This window comes from Bombina bombina, chromosome 2, assembly GCF_027579735.1.
Source record: "Bombina bombina isolate aBomBom1 chromosome 2, aBomBom1.pri, whole genome shotgun sequence".
Taxonomy (NCBI): Eukaryota; Metazoa; Chordata; class Amphibia; order Anura; family Bombinatoridae; genus Bombina; species Bombina bombina.
The window spans coordinates 1,185,144,948-1,185,162,650 of NC_069500.1; the positions used below are offsets into that span (position 1 = coordinate 1,185,144,948).

Consider the following 17,703-nt stretch of genomic DNA (forward strand, 5'->3'; position numbering starts at 1 on the left):
AGAAATAGAAGAATTAATTAGCTTAAAGTGAAAGTAAATCCTAGTGTTTGTAAATCATTTACTATTGAAACAAATAAAGGGCACTTTCATTCATGAAGTATAAGATACTTCATGTAGAAAGCTCCTTTATTTGAATCAACCGATCGCTACTCTTAGCTCCTACAGCAGCGCATGGCTAAAAAAAATGTTGGCTAAGAGGTAATGTTTTCACCTCTTAGCCAATAGCCATGCGGTAAATCCGGCTCCCATGGGCGCCAAGCCGGATTTACCGCACGGCTATTGGCTAAGAGGTGAAAACGTCACCTCTTAGCCAAAACATTTTTTAGCCGTGGGCTGCTGTAGGAGCTAAGAGCAGCGATCGATTGAATCAAATAAAGGAGCTTTCTACATGAAGTATCTTATACTTCATGAATGAAAGTGCCCTTTATTTGTTTCAATAGTAAATCCTAGTGTTTGTAAAACGCTAGGATTTACTTTCACTTTAAAAGCCCTAATTCTGTTCTGGATCTCCTCCAAAGGAGTCCCTACCAAAATGGAATCAGACAAGGCATCACAGCAAAAAGATGCCGCACTTTTTCCATGTAAACCTCCAGCTTAGACCATCGATCCTGAAAAGAGTAGCTATCCTCTCTAGGGATCATAGCTCTCTTAGCCAGAATAGAAATGGCCCCTACTAATTTAGGCACTGTGTGCCATGACATTTAATGGAGACAGCGACTGGAAACATCTTTTTAAAGACAGGAGATGGGGAAAAAGGAATCCCTGACCTCTCCCATTCCTATGAAAAATCTCCTAGCACTGACTGGGACAGGAAAAACTTCCACAGACGAATCCTAGTATTTATAAAGTTTACTAGATTCTCAGGGTTGACAATAACATGCGTATCGGAGTCTATCTATCTATCTATCTATCTATTGGGTACTTATAGAGCGTGAACTAATCACCCGTGAGGGTCTCAAGGTCGCTAAGGGAAAGCAGATAGGAGGAGGGGGGGGAGGGGATGGGCGTTCAGTCAAAGAGCCAGGTTTTGAGGTCCTTTCTGAACTTTGTAAGGGAGGTGGATTGTCTGAGGTGCAGCGGGAGGGTGTTCCATGTCTTTGCTGCTATGTGGGAGAAGGATCTTCCGCCCACTGTGGATTTGCTGATGCGGGGGATGACTGCGAGTGCTTGGTCGGCCGATCGTAGTTGTCTGGTGGGGGTGTAGAAATTTACGGTGTGGTTTATGTATTCGGGTCCAATATTGTGTAGGGCCTTGAACGCGTGGGTAAGGAGCTTGAAGGTTATTCTCTTGTTGATGGGGAGCCAGTGAAGGTTCCTTAGGTGTTTGGTGATGTGGCATTGGAGAGGGATGTCGAGGGTGAGTCTGGCTGAGGCGTTCTGGATACGTTGGAGTCTCTTTTGGAGTTTGATGGTGGAGCCGGAGTAGAGTGCATTGCCGTAGTCCAACCGGCTGCTGACAAGGGCGTGGGTGACTGTTTTCCTGGTTTCGGTAGGGATCCACTTGAAGATTTTTCGTAGCAGGTGGAGGATGTGAAAGCATGTTGAGGTGATGGCATTGATTTGTTGGTTCATGGAGAGTGATGAGTCCAGGATAAAGCCTAGATTGCGTGCGTGGTCGGTTGGGGTTGGAGGGTGACCGAGGGCTGTGGGCCAACAGGAGTCATCCCATGCGGATTTATTGGGTCCGAGGAGGAGGACTTCGGTTTTGTCTGTGTTCAGTTTGAGCCGGTTGTCATTTATCCAGACGGCGACTGCTGTCAGGCCTTTGTGGACATTCTTTTTGGCAGTGGTGGGATCTTTTTGAGGTCCTTTCTGAACTTTGTAAGGGAGGTGGATTGTCTGAGGTGCAGCGTGAGGTTGTTCCATGTCTTTGCTGCTATGTGGGAGAAGGATCTTCCGCCCACTGTGGATTTGCTGATGTGGGGGATGACTGCGAGTGCTTGGTCGGCCGATCGTAGTTGTCTGGTGGGGGTGTAGAAATTTACACGGTAGTTTATGTATTCGGGTCCGATGTTGTGTAGGGCCTTGAATGCGTGGGTAAGGAGTTTGAAGGTGATTCTCTTGTTGATGGGGAGCCAGTGAAGGTTCCTTAGGTGTTCAGTGATGTGGCATTGGAGAGGGATGTCGAGGCGTTTTAGTTCCTTTGGGTGACTGTTTTCCTGGTTTCGGTAAGGATCCACTTGAAGATTTTTCATAGCAGGTGGAGGATGTGGAAGCATGTTGAGGTGATGGCATTGATTTGTCAGTTCATGGAGAGTGATGAGTCCAGGATGAAGCCTAGATTTCGTGCATGGTCGGTTGGGGTTGGAGGGTGACCGAGGACTGTGGGCCACCAGGAGTCATCCCATGCGGATTTATTGGGTCCAAGGAGGAGGACTTCGGTTTTGTCTGTGTTCAGTTTGAGCCGGTTGTCATTCATCCAGGCGGTGACTGCTCTTTTTGGCGGTGGTGGGATCTCGGGTGAGATGATTAACTGGGTGTCGTTGGCGTAGGAGCCGATATTGAGTTTGTGACGTCGGACGATGGCTGCGAGAGGGGCCATGTAGATGTTGAAGAGGGTGGGGCTCAGCGAAGAGCCTTGCGGTACACCACAGTTGACTGGTGTGGGTTTGGAGGTGAAGGGAGGGAGTCTGACTTTCTGGGTCCTGCCTGTGAGGAAGGAGGTGATCCATTCCAGGGCTTTGCTACGTATGCCGGCGTCGTGTAGGCGGGTGTGGAGGGTGTTGTGGTCGACAGTGTCAAAGGCTGCTGAGAGGTCTAGGAGGATCAGGGCGGCAGTTTCTCCTCGGTTGAGCATGGTGCGGATGTCATCTGTGGCGGCGAGGAGGGCAGTCTCGGTGCTGTGGTTGCTTCTGAAGCTGGATTGGGAGTGGTCCAGGGTTTGGTTGGCCTCAATGTGGTCAATAAGTTGCGAGTTGATGGACTTCTCTATGACTTTGGCTGGGAAGGGGAGTAGAGAGATGGGGCTGTAGTTATTCGGGTCTGTGGGGTTTGCCAAGGGTTTCATCAGCAGGGGTTTCAGTTCTGCGTGCTTCCAGACATCCGGGAAGGTGCCGGTTTTGATGGAGCAGTTGATGGTGCGGCAGAGTTCAGGGGCGATGGTGTCGCTTGCTTTGTTGAATATGTGATGAGGGCATGGGTCCGAGGGTGCGCCGGAGTGGATGGATTTCATGATTCTGAGGGTGTCCTCTGTGGTGAGGGGGAACCAGATAGTCCGTGTGTGGTGTGGGGGGGCAAATTTGGGAGGGGTATCATTGGGTGTAGGGGAGTTGGTGGTGGAGGTTAAGTTATGAGGTGTGAAACTGTCATAGATGTCAAGGATCTTGCGGTGGAAGTGGGCAGCAAGGGTATTGCAGAGGTCCTGGGAGGGTGGGATGTTGGTGGTGTCGCTGTTGGGTTTAGAGAATTCCTTGATGACTGAGAACAACTCCTTGCTGTTGTGTGCGTTAGAGTTGATTCTGTCTTGGATGGCTGTTTTTTTGGCAGTTTTTATGAGGTGGTGGTGGGTGGTGATTGCTTCCTTAAAGGCAGCTTTTTCCAGAAGGGTCTTGCTGGATCTCCAGGCTCTTTCCAATCGTCTGCAGTGGCTTTTGGAGTCCTGAAGGGCCGGGGTGAACCAGCTGGCCTTGTTGGTGGTTTGACGGCTGGACGTTTTTTTGAGGGGGGCGAGGATGATGGAGAAGTCTGTAATCCAGAGGTGGAGGTTGCGGACGGAGGAGTTGGCGTCTGTGGAAGTAGGTGGAGAGGATTTGTTTAGGGTGAGGTGTAGTTGGTCTTGGGTGATGTTATTCCAGTTTCTACGGGGCGGGTGGTACTGTCAGAGGTGGGTGGTGGGTTTGTTGAAGGAGAAGTGTATGCAGTGGTGGTCAGTCCAGAGGAGTTTGGTGATGTTATTGACTGAGATGTGGTTGCCTGAGGAGAAGATCGGGTCGAGGGTGTGGCCGGCTGAGTGGGTTGGGTAATTTATGAGTTGCTTCAGTCCGATGGTTCTGAGGTTTTCCAGGAGGGTGGAGGTGTTGTTATTGTTGTTGTTATCAAGATGGAAGTTGAGGTCACCGAGGAGGATGTAGTCCATTGAGGCGAGGGCATGGGGTGCAATGTGGTCGGTGATGGAGTCGCAGAAGGTGGGACGAGGTCCGGGAGGTCTGTAGATGAGGGTTCCGCAGAGGGTGGTGTTGGGGTTGTCCTGGATCTTGAAGTGTAGGTGTTCTAGGCCTGGTGAGTGGTCGTCGGAGCTGGTTGCGACTTGGATGGTGTGTTTGTGGATGATGGTGATGCCTCCTCCAGGTCAGTTGCTGCGGTCTTTGTGGCAGATCTTGTAGCCTTCGGGTATTGCAGTGGCGATGTCCAGCGCTGATGTGGGGTTTAGCCAGGTTTCGGTGACGAAGGCGACGTCTGGGGAGGTGGAGTCTAGCAGGTTCCAGCTTTCGAGGGCGTGCTTGTGGATGGAGCGGGTGTTGAGGAGGATGCAGTTGAGGTAATTGCGGCTGTTTTTGGGTGGGTTAGTTGGCTGAGTTGTAGTCCAGAGGGAGTCGCTCCAAAGATGCCAAAACCTCCCTCCCAAAACACGTTCAAGGTGTTCAAGCTTAAATCTGAAGGATACAGCATCAGATGAAGGAATTATACTATACGCATCTGAGATTTCACCCTCAGAGTCTACCGACATATCCTCCTCATCAGACTGATGATTAAGGGCAACCTGTGTAGCAAGGCGGAACAGAAACCTTACTATCTGAAACTCTAATTTTCCTATTGCATTTTCCCTTTAACATAGGATAATCAGATAATGCCACAGATACCACAGAAGATAACTGTACCACAAAATCTATAGGTAGGTAAAAGTACTCCTCCAGGAGATTGAGAGGAACCGCAGGGCACTGCATGTGACGCCATTGAGACTTGGGACATTAGAGGAGAAAGCTGTGGCATTGCCTGAACAGCATCATCCTGGGAGACATTGGGCTCAGAGGCAACGCACTATCTCTTCATTCAAGAGATCTAGCTAAATCGTGCATAGTTAGAACAATCTTAGTCAATGAAAAGCAACATTTAATAAACCACATACATTCCCTTCAAATAATAAATTTTGATGGTAATATTAACATTTTAATATTGAAATGTACTGAATTCCACAATGATGGAAAAAAAAAAAACGGCAAAGAGTTTCCAGCTGTTGTGTGCAAAAAACATCATGTTTACATCTTGCCTGCTTACAAAGCTGCATCCATGCAGTCTAAAAAACAAAAGGCTATTATTGTCTGACTATTGCTAACTGTAGCAATAACGCTATCAGACATAAGGCTGCTTCCCCGCTCTACAGGAAAAAAGCTAGACCAGAAGAATGGGGACTTAGATGACCATCATCTTATCTTCATTAGAAAACTATCAGTACGCCCAAATATGCAGGACATAACTCAGAAAAACTGCACAGAGAAAGACACCGCTCCACTAAAGGCTAGGAGCAGAAGCGGGTCACATGACACGCCTACTTCACTCAGCAAGCACGCGTAACAGTCTCCACCTTTCTCCCTGCACCAATTAGTTTCCTTCCCGCCATGCTGTAATGGCAGATAGCAGCCTACCAAGTTAAACCGCTAAGACTTGCAGCACAGCACAAAGCATCCGTCCTCTTGCATTTTCAATATTGTATAACGGATAGTGAACACACAATCTTTTGCATAAATGTCTCGCTCAGACTAAGCCCGCCCTCTGGCTCGCCTGTAGGTAGTGCAACACTGAGGGAAATATACACAGAGCAGAATGTAAGAATCTCTTGAGGCTCTAGTGGCAAAGTTGATATTAAAAAAAAAACCTGTGTTCCTCCAAGGGAGTATGTTAGTGCCATTAGCCCACAGAATCAATAAAGTTTACGAGGGATTCAAATAAGAGCCATATGAAAAGGGTTAACTCCTTCCTGCCCAGAATAAGTATGCACCCTCCAGTCTCCTCTCACATACAGGTACATATGGTGTGCCTGCATACTGCCATAGTGTCAATCCTACTGAGGATCTATATGTCCCTTTAAATATGCAGTCCTTAAAGTGCTAGCCTCCTACTAGAAGACCTAAAATGTACTTACCTGCAATCTAGCCGTCCGACAGTCAGACGGCTCACCCGGTGTAAAAGGAAGCCACTCCTTACAGAGACCTGTGAAAAAAGAGAGAACAGAGTAAACCTACTCTGGCTTTCTATACCAAGGCAGCAACATGTTAGAAAATTGCAGTGAGGCCCACCTCACAAGTTCCTAACTGCTTTAAAGCCACCACTGCCCTACTGAAGAGACTAACGTGGAGTATGGCTATACCCAATCCTTGAAAAATGGGAAAGAAAAGAGTAAACCTACTCTTGCTTTCTATACTAGAAAAAATCTTGCTTGAAGTAAATGATGACTTTGTGGACTCACCATATCCGGAAAGAAATGTTTACTGCTATTTAAAAATATGTATGAGTAATAATTAATACTTATGTATTTCTGTTTCTTCAATTTTTTATATTTTTGATTAATCTGGAAGGGTATTTTTCCAAGATTTTTTTTCTATGTTTAGCATAGGACCCGGGTGGGATCGCTCCTAAATAATTTTGAAAGTTTAAATGGTTTCTGTCCAATAAAATTGTACATTAAGAAAAAAAATCTAATTTCCCTTGTTTGACATAGTGTTTTTTTTTTCTAGTTGTATAGTCCAAGTCACTAAATGTTTCCATGTCTGATAAACTGGTATTTGAGCCTTTTTCCAATATCTTGGGATCAGGCATTTTGCGCTAGATAGCATTACTTGGAATAATGTGCTAATTTACCATCATACACTCTATCATGGAATAGAGATTTAAATATGGAAATTACTGCAGAACAATGGCAAAAAATCTGTACCTCTACTAAGAGATCTTCATTATCTGCATCTGCCCTAGAAACTAACTATAAATTATTATTAAGATGGTACTTGACACCAACACGCCTCTGAACTATATTCTCTTCAGTATCAGATCTCTGTTGGAGGGAATGTGGGGAAGCCGGAACATTAAACCACATTTGGTGGGAATGCAAAGAAATTAAGATATACTGGTCGCAAGTAGTGATGTCGCGATCCTAAAATTTTGCGTTCGCGAACAGCGGACGCGAACTTCCACAACTGTTCGCAAACGGGCGAACCGCCATAGACTTCAATAGGCAGGCGAATTTTAAAACCCACAGGGACTCTTTCTGGCCACAATAGTGATGGAAAAGTTGTTTCAAGGGTACTAGCACCTGGACTGTGGCATGCCGGAGGGGGATCCATGGCAAAACTCCCATGGAAAATTACATAGTTGATGCAGAGTCTGGTTTTAATCCATAAAGGGCATAAATCACCTAACATTGCTAAATTGTTTGGAACAACGTGCTTTAAAACATCAGGTATAATGTTGTATCGATCAGGTAGTGTAAGGGTTACGCCCACTTCACAGTGACAGACCAAACTCCCCGTTTAAAGGGACAGTCTACACCAGAATGTTTATTGTTTTAAAAGATAGATAATCCCTTTATTATTATTAGTGTGAAGGAAACTGACTGCTATTATTTAACACAGTCAAAAAAGTGTTGTTTTTTTTAAATCTACACTACTGTTACACCAGATATGAGTGATGGCACTGGGCAAGTGGGCACAGTATACGCTGTGAGCCTGACACACACGCTGGCAGGCAGGCAACTGCAATTAGATTACACAGGAAAAAAAAAAAAAAGCAGCCCTAAAAAGGGCTTTTTGGGGTGCTGTCCTTACAGCAGAGATCAGATGAGTCCTTCAGGACTGTAGTGGACACTGAATACACTAGCCTAGCTATAGATTTCCCTACTATATCAGCAGCAGCTACACTGTCCCTCCTCTCACTAACAATGCAGCTTCCGAATGAATCTAAAATGGATGCTGTCCAGGAGGTAGGAGGGTCTGGGAGGGAGGGTCTGCTGCTGATTGGCTGGAATGTGCCTGCTGACTGTGAGGTACAGGGTCAAAGTATTACTCAATGATGACGAATAGGGGGCGGATCGAACATCGCATATGTTCGCCCGCCGCTGCGAACGCGAACATGCTATGTTCGTCGGGAACTATTCGCCGGCGAACAATTCGCAACATCACTAGTCGCAAGTATTGCAACACATGGAAACAGTTTTAGACTGCACAATAGCCCAATCCCCACTTATCTATTTACTTAATTTACCTCCACCTATCCCCTGTAAATATAAATTCCTTTAATTCTTTTAATGTTTCCATATTCAGAGCAGTAAAATTATATTATACATATACAGACCTGTAATTCATGTCTTCTAGGTGGCTACATATAGACCAGTAATATACCTAATGAAGCAGTCACACAAAAACCAGTAATAAACCCCTTTCAGGTTGCCATATATAAACCAGATTTTAATCCCTTACATGAAGACATATGAAGACCAGTATAATCCAAGTTTAGTTGGTAATATATAGACTGTGTCCCTGTGTTCCTTTCTTTTACTCTTCTGCGTATCTCTGTGCATTTTGTGCATTCTACGTTTTTAAATACAGCTTACTTGTCATTTACACACTACACGAGTGAGGGATATCAGAAGATTATGAGTGCGATATTTGCGCTCTACTTGTTTTACAAGCTCAGGCAAAGTGGCTACTACCTCAGTCTGCATATGTGCAAACAGGGTTTTTGGGTAACAAGGAAATCAGTGAAAAGAATAAACAAAACAATATACTAATTTACTCCAACTACCCTTGCTGAGGAATACAGCATTACTGAGATACTTTTGTGCACATCTATCTATTTTATGAATTATGAAGTCTCGGTAATAATTGTACTTACCGGCCATCACCCCTAGTTTCAAATTTCTTTGTCAGCATTTCACATTCATAATTATTTAGATGTACACATAGTTCATTCAGTATATCCTTAAATTCTTCTTTACTGACAAAGCCAGTGCGGTAGGGATCAAGATCTTCAAATTCTCTGTGGAGATCGTCCCACAAGTACTCCACCTAGAAAGGAACACACTGAGTTCATTGATCAGTTAGCATAGATATATTTACATTACATACAGTATTTACTTCATCTAAATACATATTTTGGGTTGTCAGGATGGGCAGACTGTACATTCTTTTTTTCTATTGCTATATGGTCACTTTGAAACTTTTGCTAGTAATGTTTTAAACAATATTTATTTTTATCGTTTGTTGAAGCACCAATTCCATTTGGCATGAACTGAAAACTAAATGGTGACTATGAGTTCCTATGCAAAACACTTATAATATCTAATCAGCCGCTAGCAGGGGGTGTCAATCATCCCGATCGTATCTGATCGGGACAATTGCTATCCGCCACCTCAGAAGTGGCGGACGAGTTAAGAAGCAGCGGTCTTAAGGCCGCTGGTTCTTAACTTATGTTTCCGGCGGGCCTGAAGGTTGACAGGATGGGTAGATTGTGCACTGTTTTTCTATCGCTATATGGTCCCTTTTCAGCTTTCACAAGTATTATTTTAAACAATATTTATTTCTGTTGTTTTTTAAAGCACCGTTTCCATTTTGATGTGAACTGAAAACAAATGAGAGACTATCACCTAGATTACGAGTCTTGCGTTAGCCTTAAAAAGCAGCGTTGAGAGGTCCCAACGCTGCTTCTTAACGCCCGCTGGTATTACGAGTTTGGCAGGTACAGGTGTACCGCTCACTTTTCTTCTGCGACTCGAGCATACCGCAAATCCCCTTACGTCAATTGCGTATCCTATCTTTTTAATGGGATTTTCCTAATGCCGTTATTACAAGTCTTGGAGAAAGTGAGCGGTACACCCTCTCCTGTCAAGACTCCTACCGCATTTAAAAGTCAGTAGTTAAGAGTTTTATCGGCTAACGCCGTAACATAAAACTCTTAACTAAAGTGCTAAAAAGTACACTAACACCCATAAACTACCTATTAACCCCTAAACCGAGCCACCCCCCACATCGCAAACACTTAAATAAAGTTTTTAACCCCTAATCTGCTGACCGGACATCGCCGCCACTTAAATAAATATATTAACCCCTAAACCGCCGCACTCCCACCTCGCAAACACTAGTTTAATTTTATTAACCCCTAATCTGCCGTCCCTAACATCGCCGACACCTACCTACATTTATTAACCCCTAATCTGCCGCCCCCAACGTCGCCGCAACTATATTAAAGGTATTAACCCCTAAACCTAAGTCTAACCCTAACACCCCCTAACTTAAATATAATTTAAATAAATATAAATAAAATTACTACAATTAATTAAATTATTCCTATTTAAAACTAAATACTTACCTATAAAATAAACCCTAAGCTAGCTACAATATAACCAATAGTCTCAGGGTTTATTTTTATTTTACAGGCAACTTTGTATTTATTTTAACTAGGTAAAATAGTTATTAAATAGTTATTAACTATTTAATAACTACCTAGATAAAATAAATACAAATTTACCTGTAAAATAAACCCTAACCTAAGTTACAATTACACCTAACACTACACTATAATTAAATTAATTTCCTAAACTAACTACAATTAATTACAATTAAATTAAATAAACTAAAGTACAAAAAACAACAAACATTAAATTACAGAAAATAAAAAAATAATTACAATTTTTTAAAACGAATTACACCTACTCTAATCCCCCTAATAAAATAAAAAATACCCCCAAAATAATAAAATCCCTACCCTATACTAAATTACAAATAGCCGTTAAAAGGGCCTTTTGCGGGGCATTGCCCCAAAGTAATCAGCTCTTTAACCTGTAAAAAAAAACACAATACCCCCCCAACATTAAAACCCACCACCCACACACCCAACCCTACTCTAAAAAACCCACCCAATCCCCCCTTAATAAAACCTAACACTAACCCATGGAAGATCACCCTACCTTGAGACGTCTTCACCCAGCCAGGCACAAGTGGTCCTCCAGAGGGGCCGAAGTCTTCATCCGATCCGGGCAGAAGAGGACATCCAGATGGCCAGAAGTCTTCATCCAGACGGCATCTTCTATCTTCATCCATCCGGAGCGGAGCGGGTCCATCCTCAATCCAGCCGACGCGGAGCATCCTCTTCAAACGAAGTCCAACTGAAGAATGAAGGTTCCTTTAAATGACGTCATCCAAGATGGCGTCCCTTCAATTCCGATTGGCTGATAGAATTCTATCAGCCAATCGGAATTAAGGTAGGAAAAATCCTATTGGCTGATGCAATCACCCAATAGAATTGAGCTTGCATTCTACTGGCTGATTGGAACAGCCAATAGAATACAAGCTCAATCCTATTGGCTGATTTTATCAGCCAATAGGATTTTTCCTACCTTAATTCCGATTGGCTGATAGAATTCTATCAGCCAATCGGAATTGAAGGGACGCCATCTTGGATGACGTCATTTAAAGGAACCTTCATTCTTCAGTTGGACTTCGTTTGAAGAGGATGCTCCGCATCGGCTGGATTGAAGATGGACCCGCTCCGCTCCGGATGGATGAAGATAGATAGAAGATGCCGTCTGGATGAAGACTTCTGGCCGTCTGGATGTCCTCTTCTGCCCGGATCAGATGAAGACTTCGGCCCCTCTGGAGGACCACTTGTGCCCGGCTGGGTGAAGACGTCTCAAGGTAGGGTGATCTTCAAGGGGTTAGTGTTAAGTTTTATTAAGGGGGGATTGGGTGGGTTTTAGAGTAGGGTTGGGTGTGTGGGTGGCGGGTTTTAATGTTGGGGGGTATTGTATTTTTTTTACAGGTTAAAGAGCTGATTACTTTGGGGCAATGCCCCGCAAAAGGCCCTTTTAATGGCTATTTGTAATTTCGTATAGGGTAGGGAATTTTATTATTTTCGGGGTATTTTTTTTTATTAGGGGGATTAGAGTAGGTGTAATTAGTTTTAAAAAAAAATGTTTTATTTTTTTTATTTTCTGTAATTTAGTGTTTGTTGTTTTTCGTACTTTAGTTTATTTAGTTTAATTGTAATTAATTACTTGCATTCCAGCTTGTACCGACACGATCCGTTCCGCCATCTGAGAACAGTAGTTATGAGTTTTGTGCAACAAAACTGTTACACAAAACTCATAACTTTTATAAATTTAGTGTGAAGTGATGCGCTTGGCTCTCCCAACTAGCCATTCTTAATATACTACGTCCTTCCTAGATAGTTCAAATATGGTATACAAATAACAATAAGGGTAGATGGCGCTAAAAAGCAATTGGGTAACTAAATAGTGGTATATAGTGAGGGATAATTCTCAAAACTCTCTTCTAAATTTAGACTATATCTAGATAGTCACAATTTTCAACAAACTGATTCCCACTCTGTAGTTCAATCAAATCTATAACAACTTTTATTATCAGTATTTTTGAACAATTTTGCTCTAATAGACTAACTTGTACAGTAAAATTTCTTCAAGCTTTCATAATGCAAATAAATCTAAAATCATATATATTAACTGACTGTCAGCTTAAAAAACGTTTGATAGACACAATATCTCTAAAATTCTTGCTACAGTGACTGCTTCGTTTCTATGCAGTTAGAAAACACAGCTCTAATGCTTCAAATGTAAAACATATTCACAGTGATAAATGACAGCGGTATCTCTTTAAATTTTTTTATTTATTTTTTTGCCTGCAGGCTGTAACGTTTTTTCAGATAGTACAGTCTTTCCTTTGTATGCTGTTTTCACAGACAATTGATGCAGGTGCTTTTAAGTTGCAAATTACAGTCTCTGCTTCTATTAGCAATTGGTGTGGGTGTATTTCTTTAAAAAACTTCATGCTCTGAGACCAGGTGATTATACAGTTCAGAGTATAATAAAATATTGGTTCTTGTGATTTATGGGAGGTAGCTCCCTTACGCTTAATCTATTTCAGCCTCTTTGTGTTCAGATGATTTCTCACCTCTTTGGCTGCCGTCTGCAGGAAACTTTAGGTGTATATACACTCTCACCTGCTTTTGGCTTTTCCTTCCGGCTGGTCTTCTCCCGCTGAGACACGCTGTGCACTGCGCGTCTCAGTCTGCTGGAAAACTTTGTGTGGTTCTTCACTTGCGCAAGCCTTACTTACCACAATCAGACTCCCATCTAAGGAATGAAGATGCAAAAGTTGCTCTGCTCTTAAGTACCAAGTACGCAGAGTTTCTCCTTTCAAGTGTCTTTCTGTTACCTCTCACAGCAGCTTGCATACAATCCTTTCTACGCGTTTCACCCTTTCACTCAGGGCTTTTTCAAGATGCTGTATGCTGCTTGTTGCTCTCCTTAAATACACCTCAAACACACCTGTAATTGCTAAGTTCACTCCTCCTTTGACCTGGAAGTCTTTCAACAGTTAAAGTGTGATCTTTGTATATAATCATATACCGCTGTCTTTGTGCTTTTTATTTATACCATGCTGTTAATTATTCATTCTAAATTGATATAAGACTCATAAAATAGATAAAAATGTTAACATATTAGTTGTCAACCTAGTTTTGAAGCATATAAAAACTGAATCTCTAAATTAAAATTTCCTAAAAATTATGATCTATCTGGGTATTGAACCCTTGTCTCCACGGTCTGAGGATGCAGAGTTCCCTCTGAGCTATAATTGCTCTTATACTTATTATGATCTTTTATTCATTAAATCTGATTTATTTTTGTTTTGTATACCCTAATGTTTTATTAGGCCTACTGTGATTAGCTTCCTTATTTTATTTGTTCTAATACATAAAAAATATATATAAAAATATTTTTCAGAAAAGATAGGTAGTTCTTATTTGGGAATGAACACGGGTCTCCTCCTTCCTAGGTTTATATGGCTACCTCCATACCATAAACTCCTTCTCAACTCTCTCTCTTTTCTAGGTGTCCTTATCTTATATGATTTTCTTCCTTTTTATTTCTACTTCCTTCTAACTATAGAGACTTCTCCTCTAATATTTTATTTACTTTTTATTTACTTTTTATTTGTTCAAACTTCTTTTACATTAAAAATGGGCTTATGTCTAACTCAGAATTTAGACCATTGGGATATAAGGTGTCAAAATTGTAAATTATCTCTGCTTCTTTTTTGAGTAGGAGATTTTCAAAGTCCCCTCCTCTCCAGCTCCCTTTTACTTTACATAGACCCCAAAATTGTAGATCATTTACGTTATTTTTATGGACTGTCCTAAAGTGCTGATACAAATGGGTTTCTAATTTTCCTTTTTCAATATGCCAGAGGTGCTCCCGTATTCTGTCTCGTAACATTCTTGACGTTTCACTTATGTAGACTAGATTACAGGAGCACTGTAGCATATATATTACGCCTTTGGTGCTGCACCTTATTGTATCCTTTATTTTAAAATCAATTTTTGTTCCAGGCACGATAATATTTTTCTTTTTCGTGCTATGTTTGCACGACTTGCAGGATATACATGGATAAAATCCACTTATCTCTCTTCCCCATAAATCTTTCTCTTTACTTTTTACATTTGTCCTCTTATACTCACTAGGTGCAAGTAATGATTTTAAATTTTTTGCCCTTTTATAAACTATTTTCGGATAAGGAGGTAATTTGTCCCCTACTATAGGATCATTTTTGATTATGTGCAAATGTTTTCTCAAAATTTTTCTTATTGTATGATGATCGTCATTATATTGTGTAATCAAAGCCACATCAAAATCTTCCTTCTTACCCCTATTCCTGGTTTTATATGTGAGTAAAGAGTTCCTATCTGTATCCCTTGATCTCGTAACCGCTTTTTTCACAATATCTTTCTTATAGCCCCTTTCATTAAATTTTTCTTCTAATTTTTCAATTTGTGTCTCAAAATCACTCAACTTTGTGCATTTTTTTCTGATTCGCAGACATTGCCCCACTGGTATGTTATTTTTCCATTTGTTTAAATGGCTACTTGAGGCATGAATATAATTGTTGGAGTCGGTCGGTTTAAAGTGTGTTTTTGTGACTACATTATTATCCTCCACTCTTATGTCTAAATCCAAAAAAGTCATTTGCACTTTACTAATTTGATAGGTGAAACTTAAACCTCTATCATTATGGTTCATCATTTCAAATATATTTATTAATGATTCTTCACTTCCATTCCAGACGATTATAATATCGTCAATATACCTCTTGAATAGCACGAGGTTCGCACCGAGCTCTGAAAATTGGAGAAATCTATTCTCCCAATCTCCCATAAATAAATTTGCGTAACTCGGTGCGAACCTCGTGCCCATTGCGGTTCCTTCTATCTGTAGATAATATTGGGAATCGAATGAAAAAAAGTTGTGCTCTAAAATGAACCTTATGCTTTCAACAAGAAATTCTCTTTGTTCTTTACAGATGTCTTTATCTTTCTTTAGGAATCCCTCTACTGCGTCTATTCCTAAATTGTGATTTATATTTGTGTACAGGGAAACCACATCGCAAGTGGCCAATAGATAATTCTCATCCCATTTTAAGTCTTCAAAAATCTTCAGAACACTGGTAGAGTCTTTCAAGTATGAATTTAAATTTATCATGTACTTTTGGAGGAATTTATCTACATACTCTGATAGATTGGCAGTGAGGGATCCTATCCCCGACACGATGGGTCTTCCTGGTGGATTTAATGGATTTTTGTGTACTTTCGGCAAGTAGTAGAATATAGGTATAACTGGAAACTGTGGTTTTACATATAAATACTCTTTTTCTGTTAATATACCTTTCTCTTTGCCTTTGTCTAGAATCTTACTTAGTTTTTCTAGGTACTAATAATCTCTCTGCTTCTTCTCTGTATTTGTCACTATCTAGAATTACTATTCCTCCACCCTTGTCCGCCATTTTAATAGTAATATCTTTATTGTTTTGGAGTTCTTTTAATATTTCATTTTCTTTTTTGGTTAAATTCTTCTTAATAGGTCTCCCTGTACAGTCTTTTTTCTTAAGATCAGCTAAAACCATCTTCTCGAAAGTTTCGAGGTTACTTCCCTTTTCTTGACTTGGGTAAAACTTGGATCTAGTTTTGAGGAAAGTATGTTCAAAGTTATCTTCCTTCTTATTGCCCTCATTGTAAGTCACATAGTTTTCTAATGGATTTTTAAAAAAATATCTTTTTAATGTTAGATTTCTAACAAATTTTCTGACATTTATATGAGTTTCAAATTTATTCATTCTTTTTGCAGGTGCAAATGAGAGTCCTAATTTGAGGACCTTCTCTTCCTCCTTACTTAATTTCTTTTTACTTAAATTAAATAACCCTTTATTATCTGTTTCTATCTCTGTCTTTTTACTTCCATTCTTTCTACATTTTCTCCTTCCTCCTCTGACTCCTCTATTGGTCTTTTTGCGGCCCTTGATATTTTTTTTTTTTATTTTTTTTATTTTTTTTTTATTTTTAAAATGCTTTATTGAAACATTCACAATACAGTCATAGTTAAGAGCATCAAACATTAAAGTTACAAGAGTAATAGCCATATTCAACAGGTAGTACATGACAATAGGACGCACAGCATATAACAAGAAAGCTGAGCTCTCAGAGTTCTCAACATAGTGTAATGTCCCATAGCATAATAAGAAAATGGCATCTACATTTAACATGAACATATAATTATGACAGTGTGATAATCATTAAATAACAAATAACTAGCAAACATTGTAAAATTGACTCACAGGTAATGTAGCTATATCAACAGAGTAAAGCATTCTGTGAATTAGTCGATATCTAGGTCTCGACAATAAATGATATCTCCAGAGCAAGATAAGAAGAAGAGAAGAGGAGGAGAGAAAAAATGTATTAGAAGAGAAAAAGAAAAGAGAAAGACAACAAAAGATAAAAAAAAAAAAAAAAAAAAAAAAAAAAAGGGGGGGGAGGAGGGAGCTGGGTAATGGGCAGAGGGAAGGGGAAAAGGGGATAGGAAATTATTGTCTTAAAGGCAGGTAAGTGGAGGGAAGTGGATCATAATCCTAGGGCCCAATCAAAGGGACACGAGGACCCTAGGTGTATTGGTTTGGACAGAAGCTACAGAGGCTATTGAACCTGAGAAGCTTTAATCAGGACAGTACTCCCAAATCAGGACGTGTTGATCTTCAGTACTATGAACATGAGACACATAGGCTTCCATGGACTTGAGATATTTTAGGGTTTCCACAATTTGGTCCCAGCTTGGGGAGGTCGACTGCAGCCACATCCTAGCAATAGATAATTTAAGTGCAAGGAATAAGTAGACACAGAACCTTTTCTGTGGGACAGGCAGCTTAGGAGGCAAGATGTGGAACAAGGCCACACTAGGTGTAGATGGTATAAGAATACCTTTAGTATTGCAATAGTCGATTGCTTTTTGCCACAATGGTACAATAACAGGACAAGACCACCAAACGTGGAGTGGGGTACCCAGGGCATCGCAGCCTCTCCAACACTTTGGGGAATTTGTGTGCGAGATCTTAAATAAGCGGACCGGCGTCAGATGCCACTGCAAAAGCACTTTGAGAAACAACTCATACAGTGTGACACAGTGCACCGTTTTTCTGGTTAATTGGGTCGCCAAATGCCACGCCTGTGGTTCATGGGTCACTGCTAGGGAAGACTCCCAACTCTTAATTGGTGAGGATTTGAGGAAGATTGGGGGACGCAGTATGTCCTGGTAAGATGATGAGAGTAATTTTTTAAACGGGAGTTTGAGGTCCCATTTCGTCTCCCACCTAGTTTTAGGACGTAGTGGGCCATTGTCAAAACCCCAAGATTTAAGGAAACTTCGTAGTCTCCAGAACT

At 41.1% G+C, this 17,703-nt stretch overlaps 1 protein-coding gene across 1 annotated transcript in view; it reads right to left on the reverse strand.

Annotated features, from left to right (window-relative positions):
• Positions 1–17,703, reverse strand: part of LOC128647469 (EF-hand calcium-binding domain-containing protein 6-like) — a 299,277-nt gene that overhangs the window by 73,466 nt on the left and 208,108 nt on the right. The window contains exon 16 of the mRNA XM_053700255.1: positions 8,821–8,993. Coding sequence (XP_053556230.1) covers positions 8,821–8,993 — 173 coding nt within the window. The remainder of the gene's footprint in view (positions 1–8,820; positions 8,994–17,703) is intronic.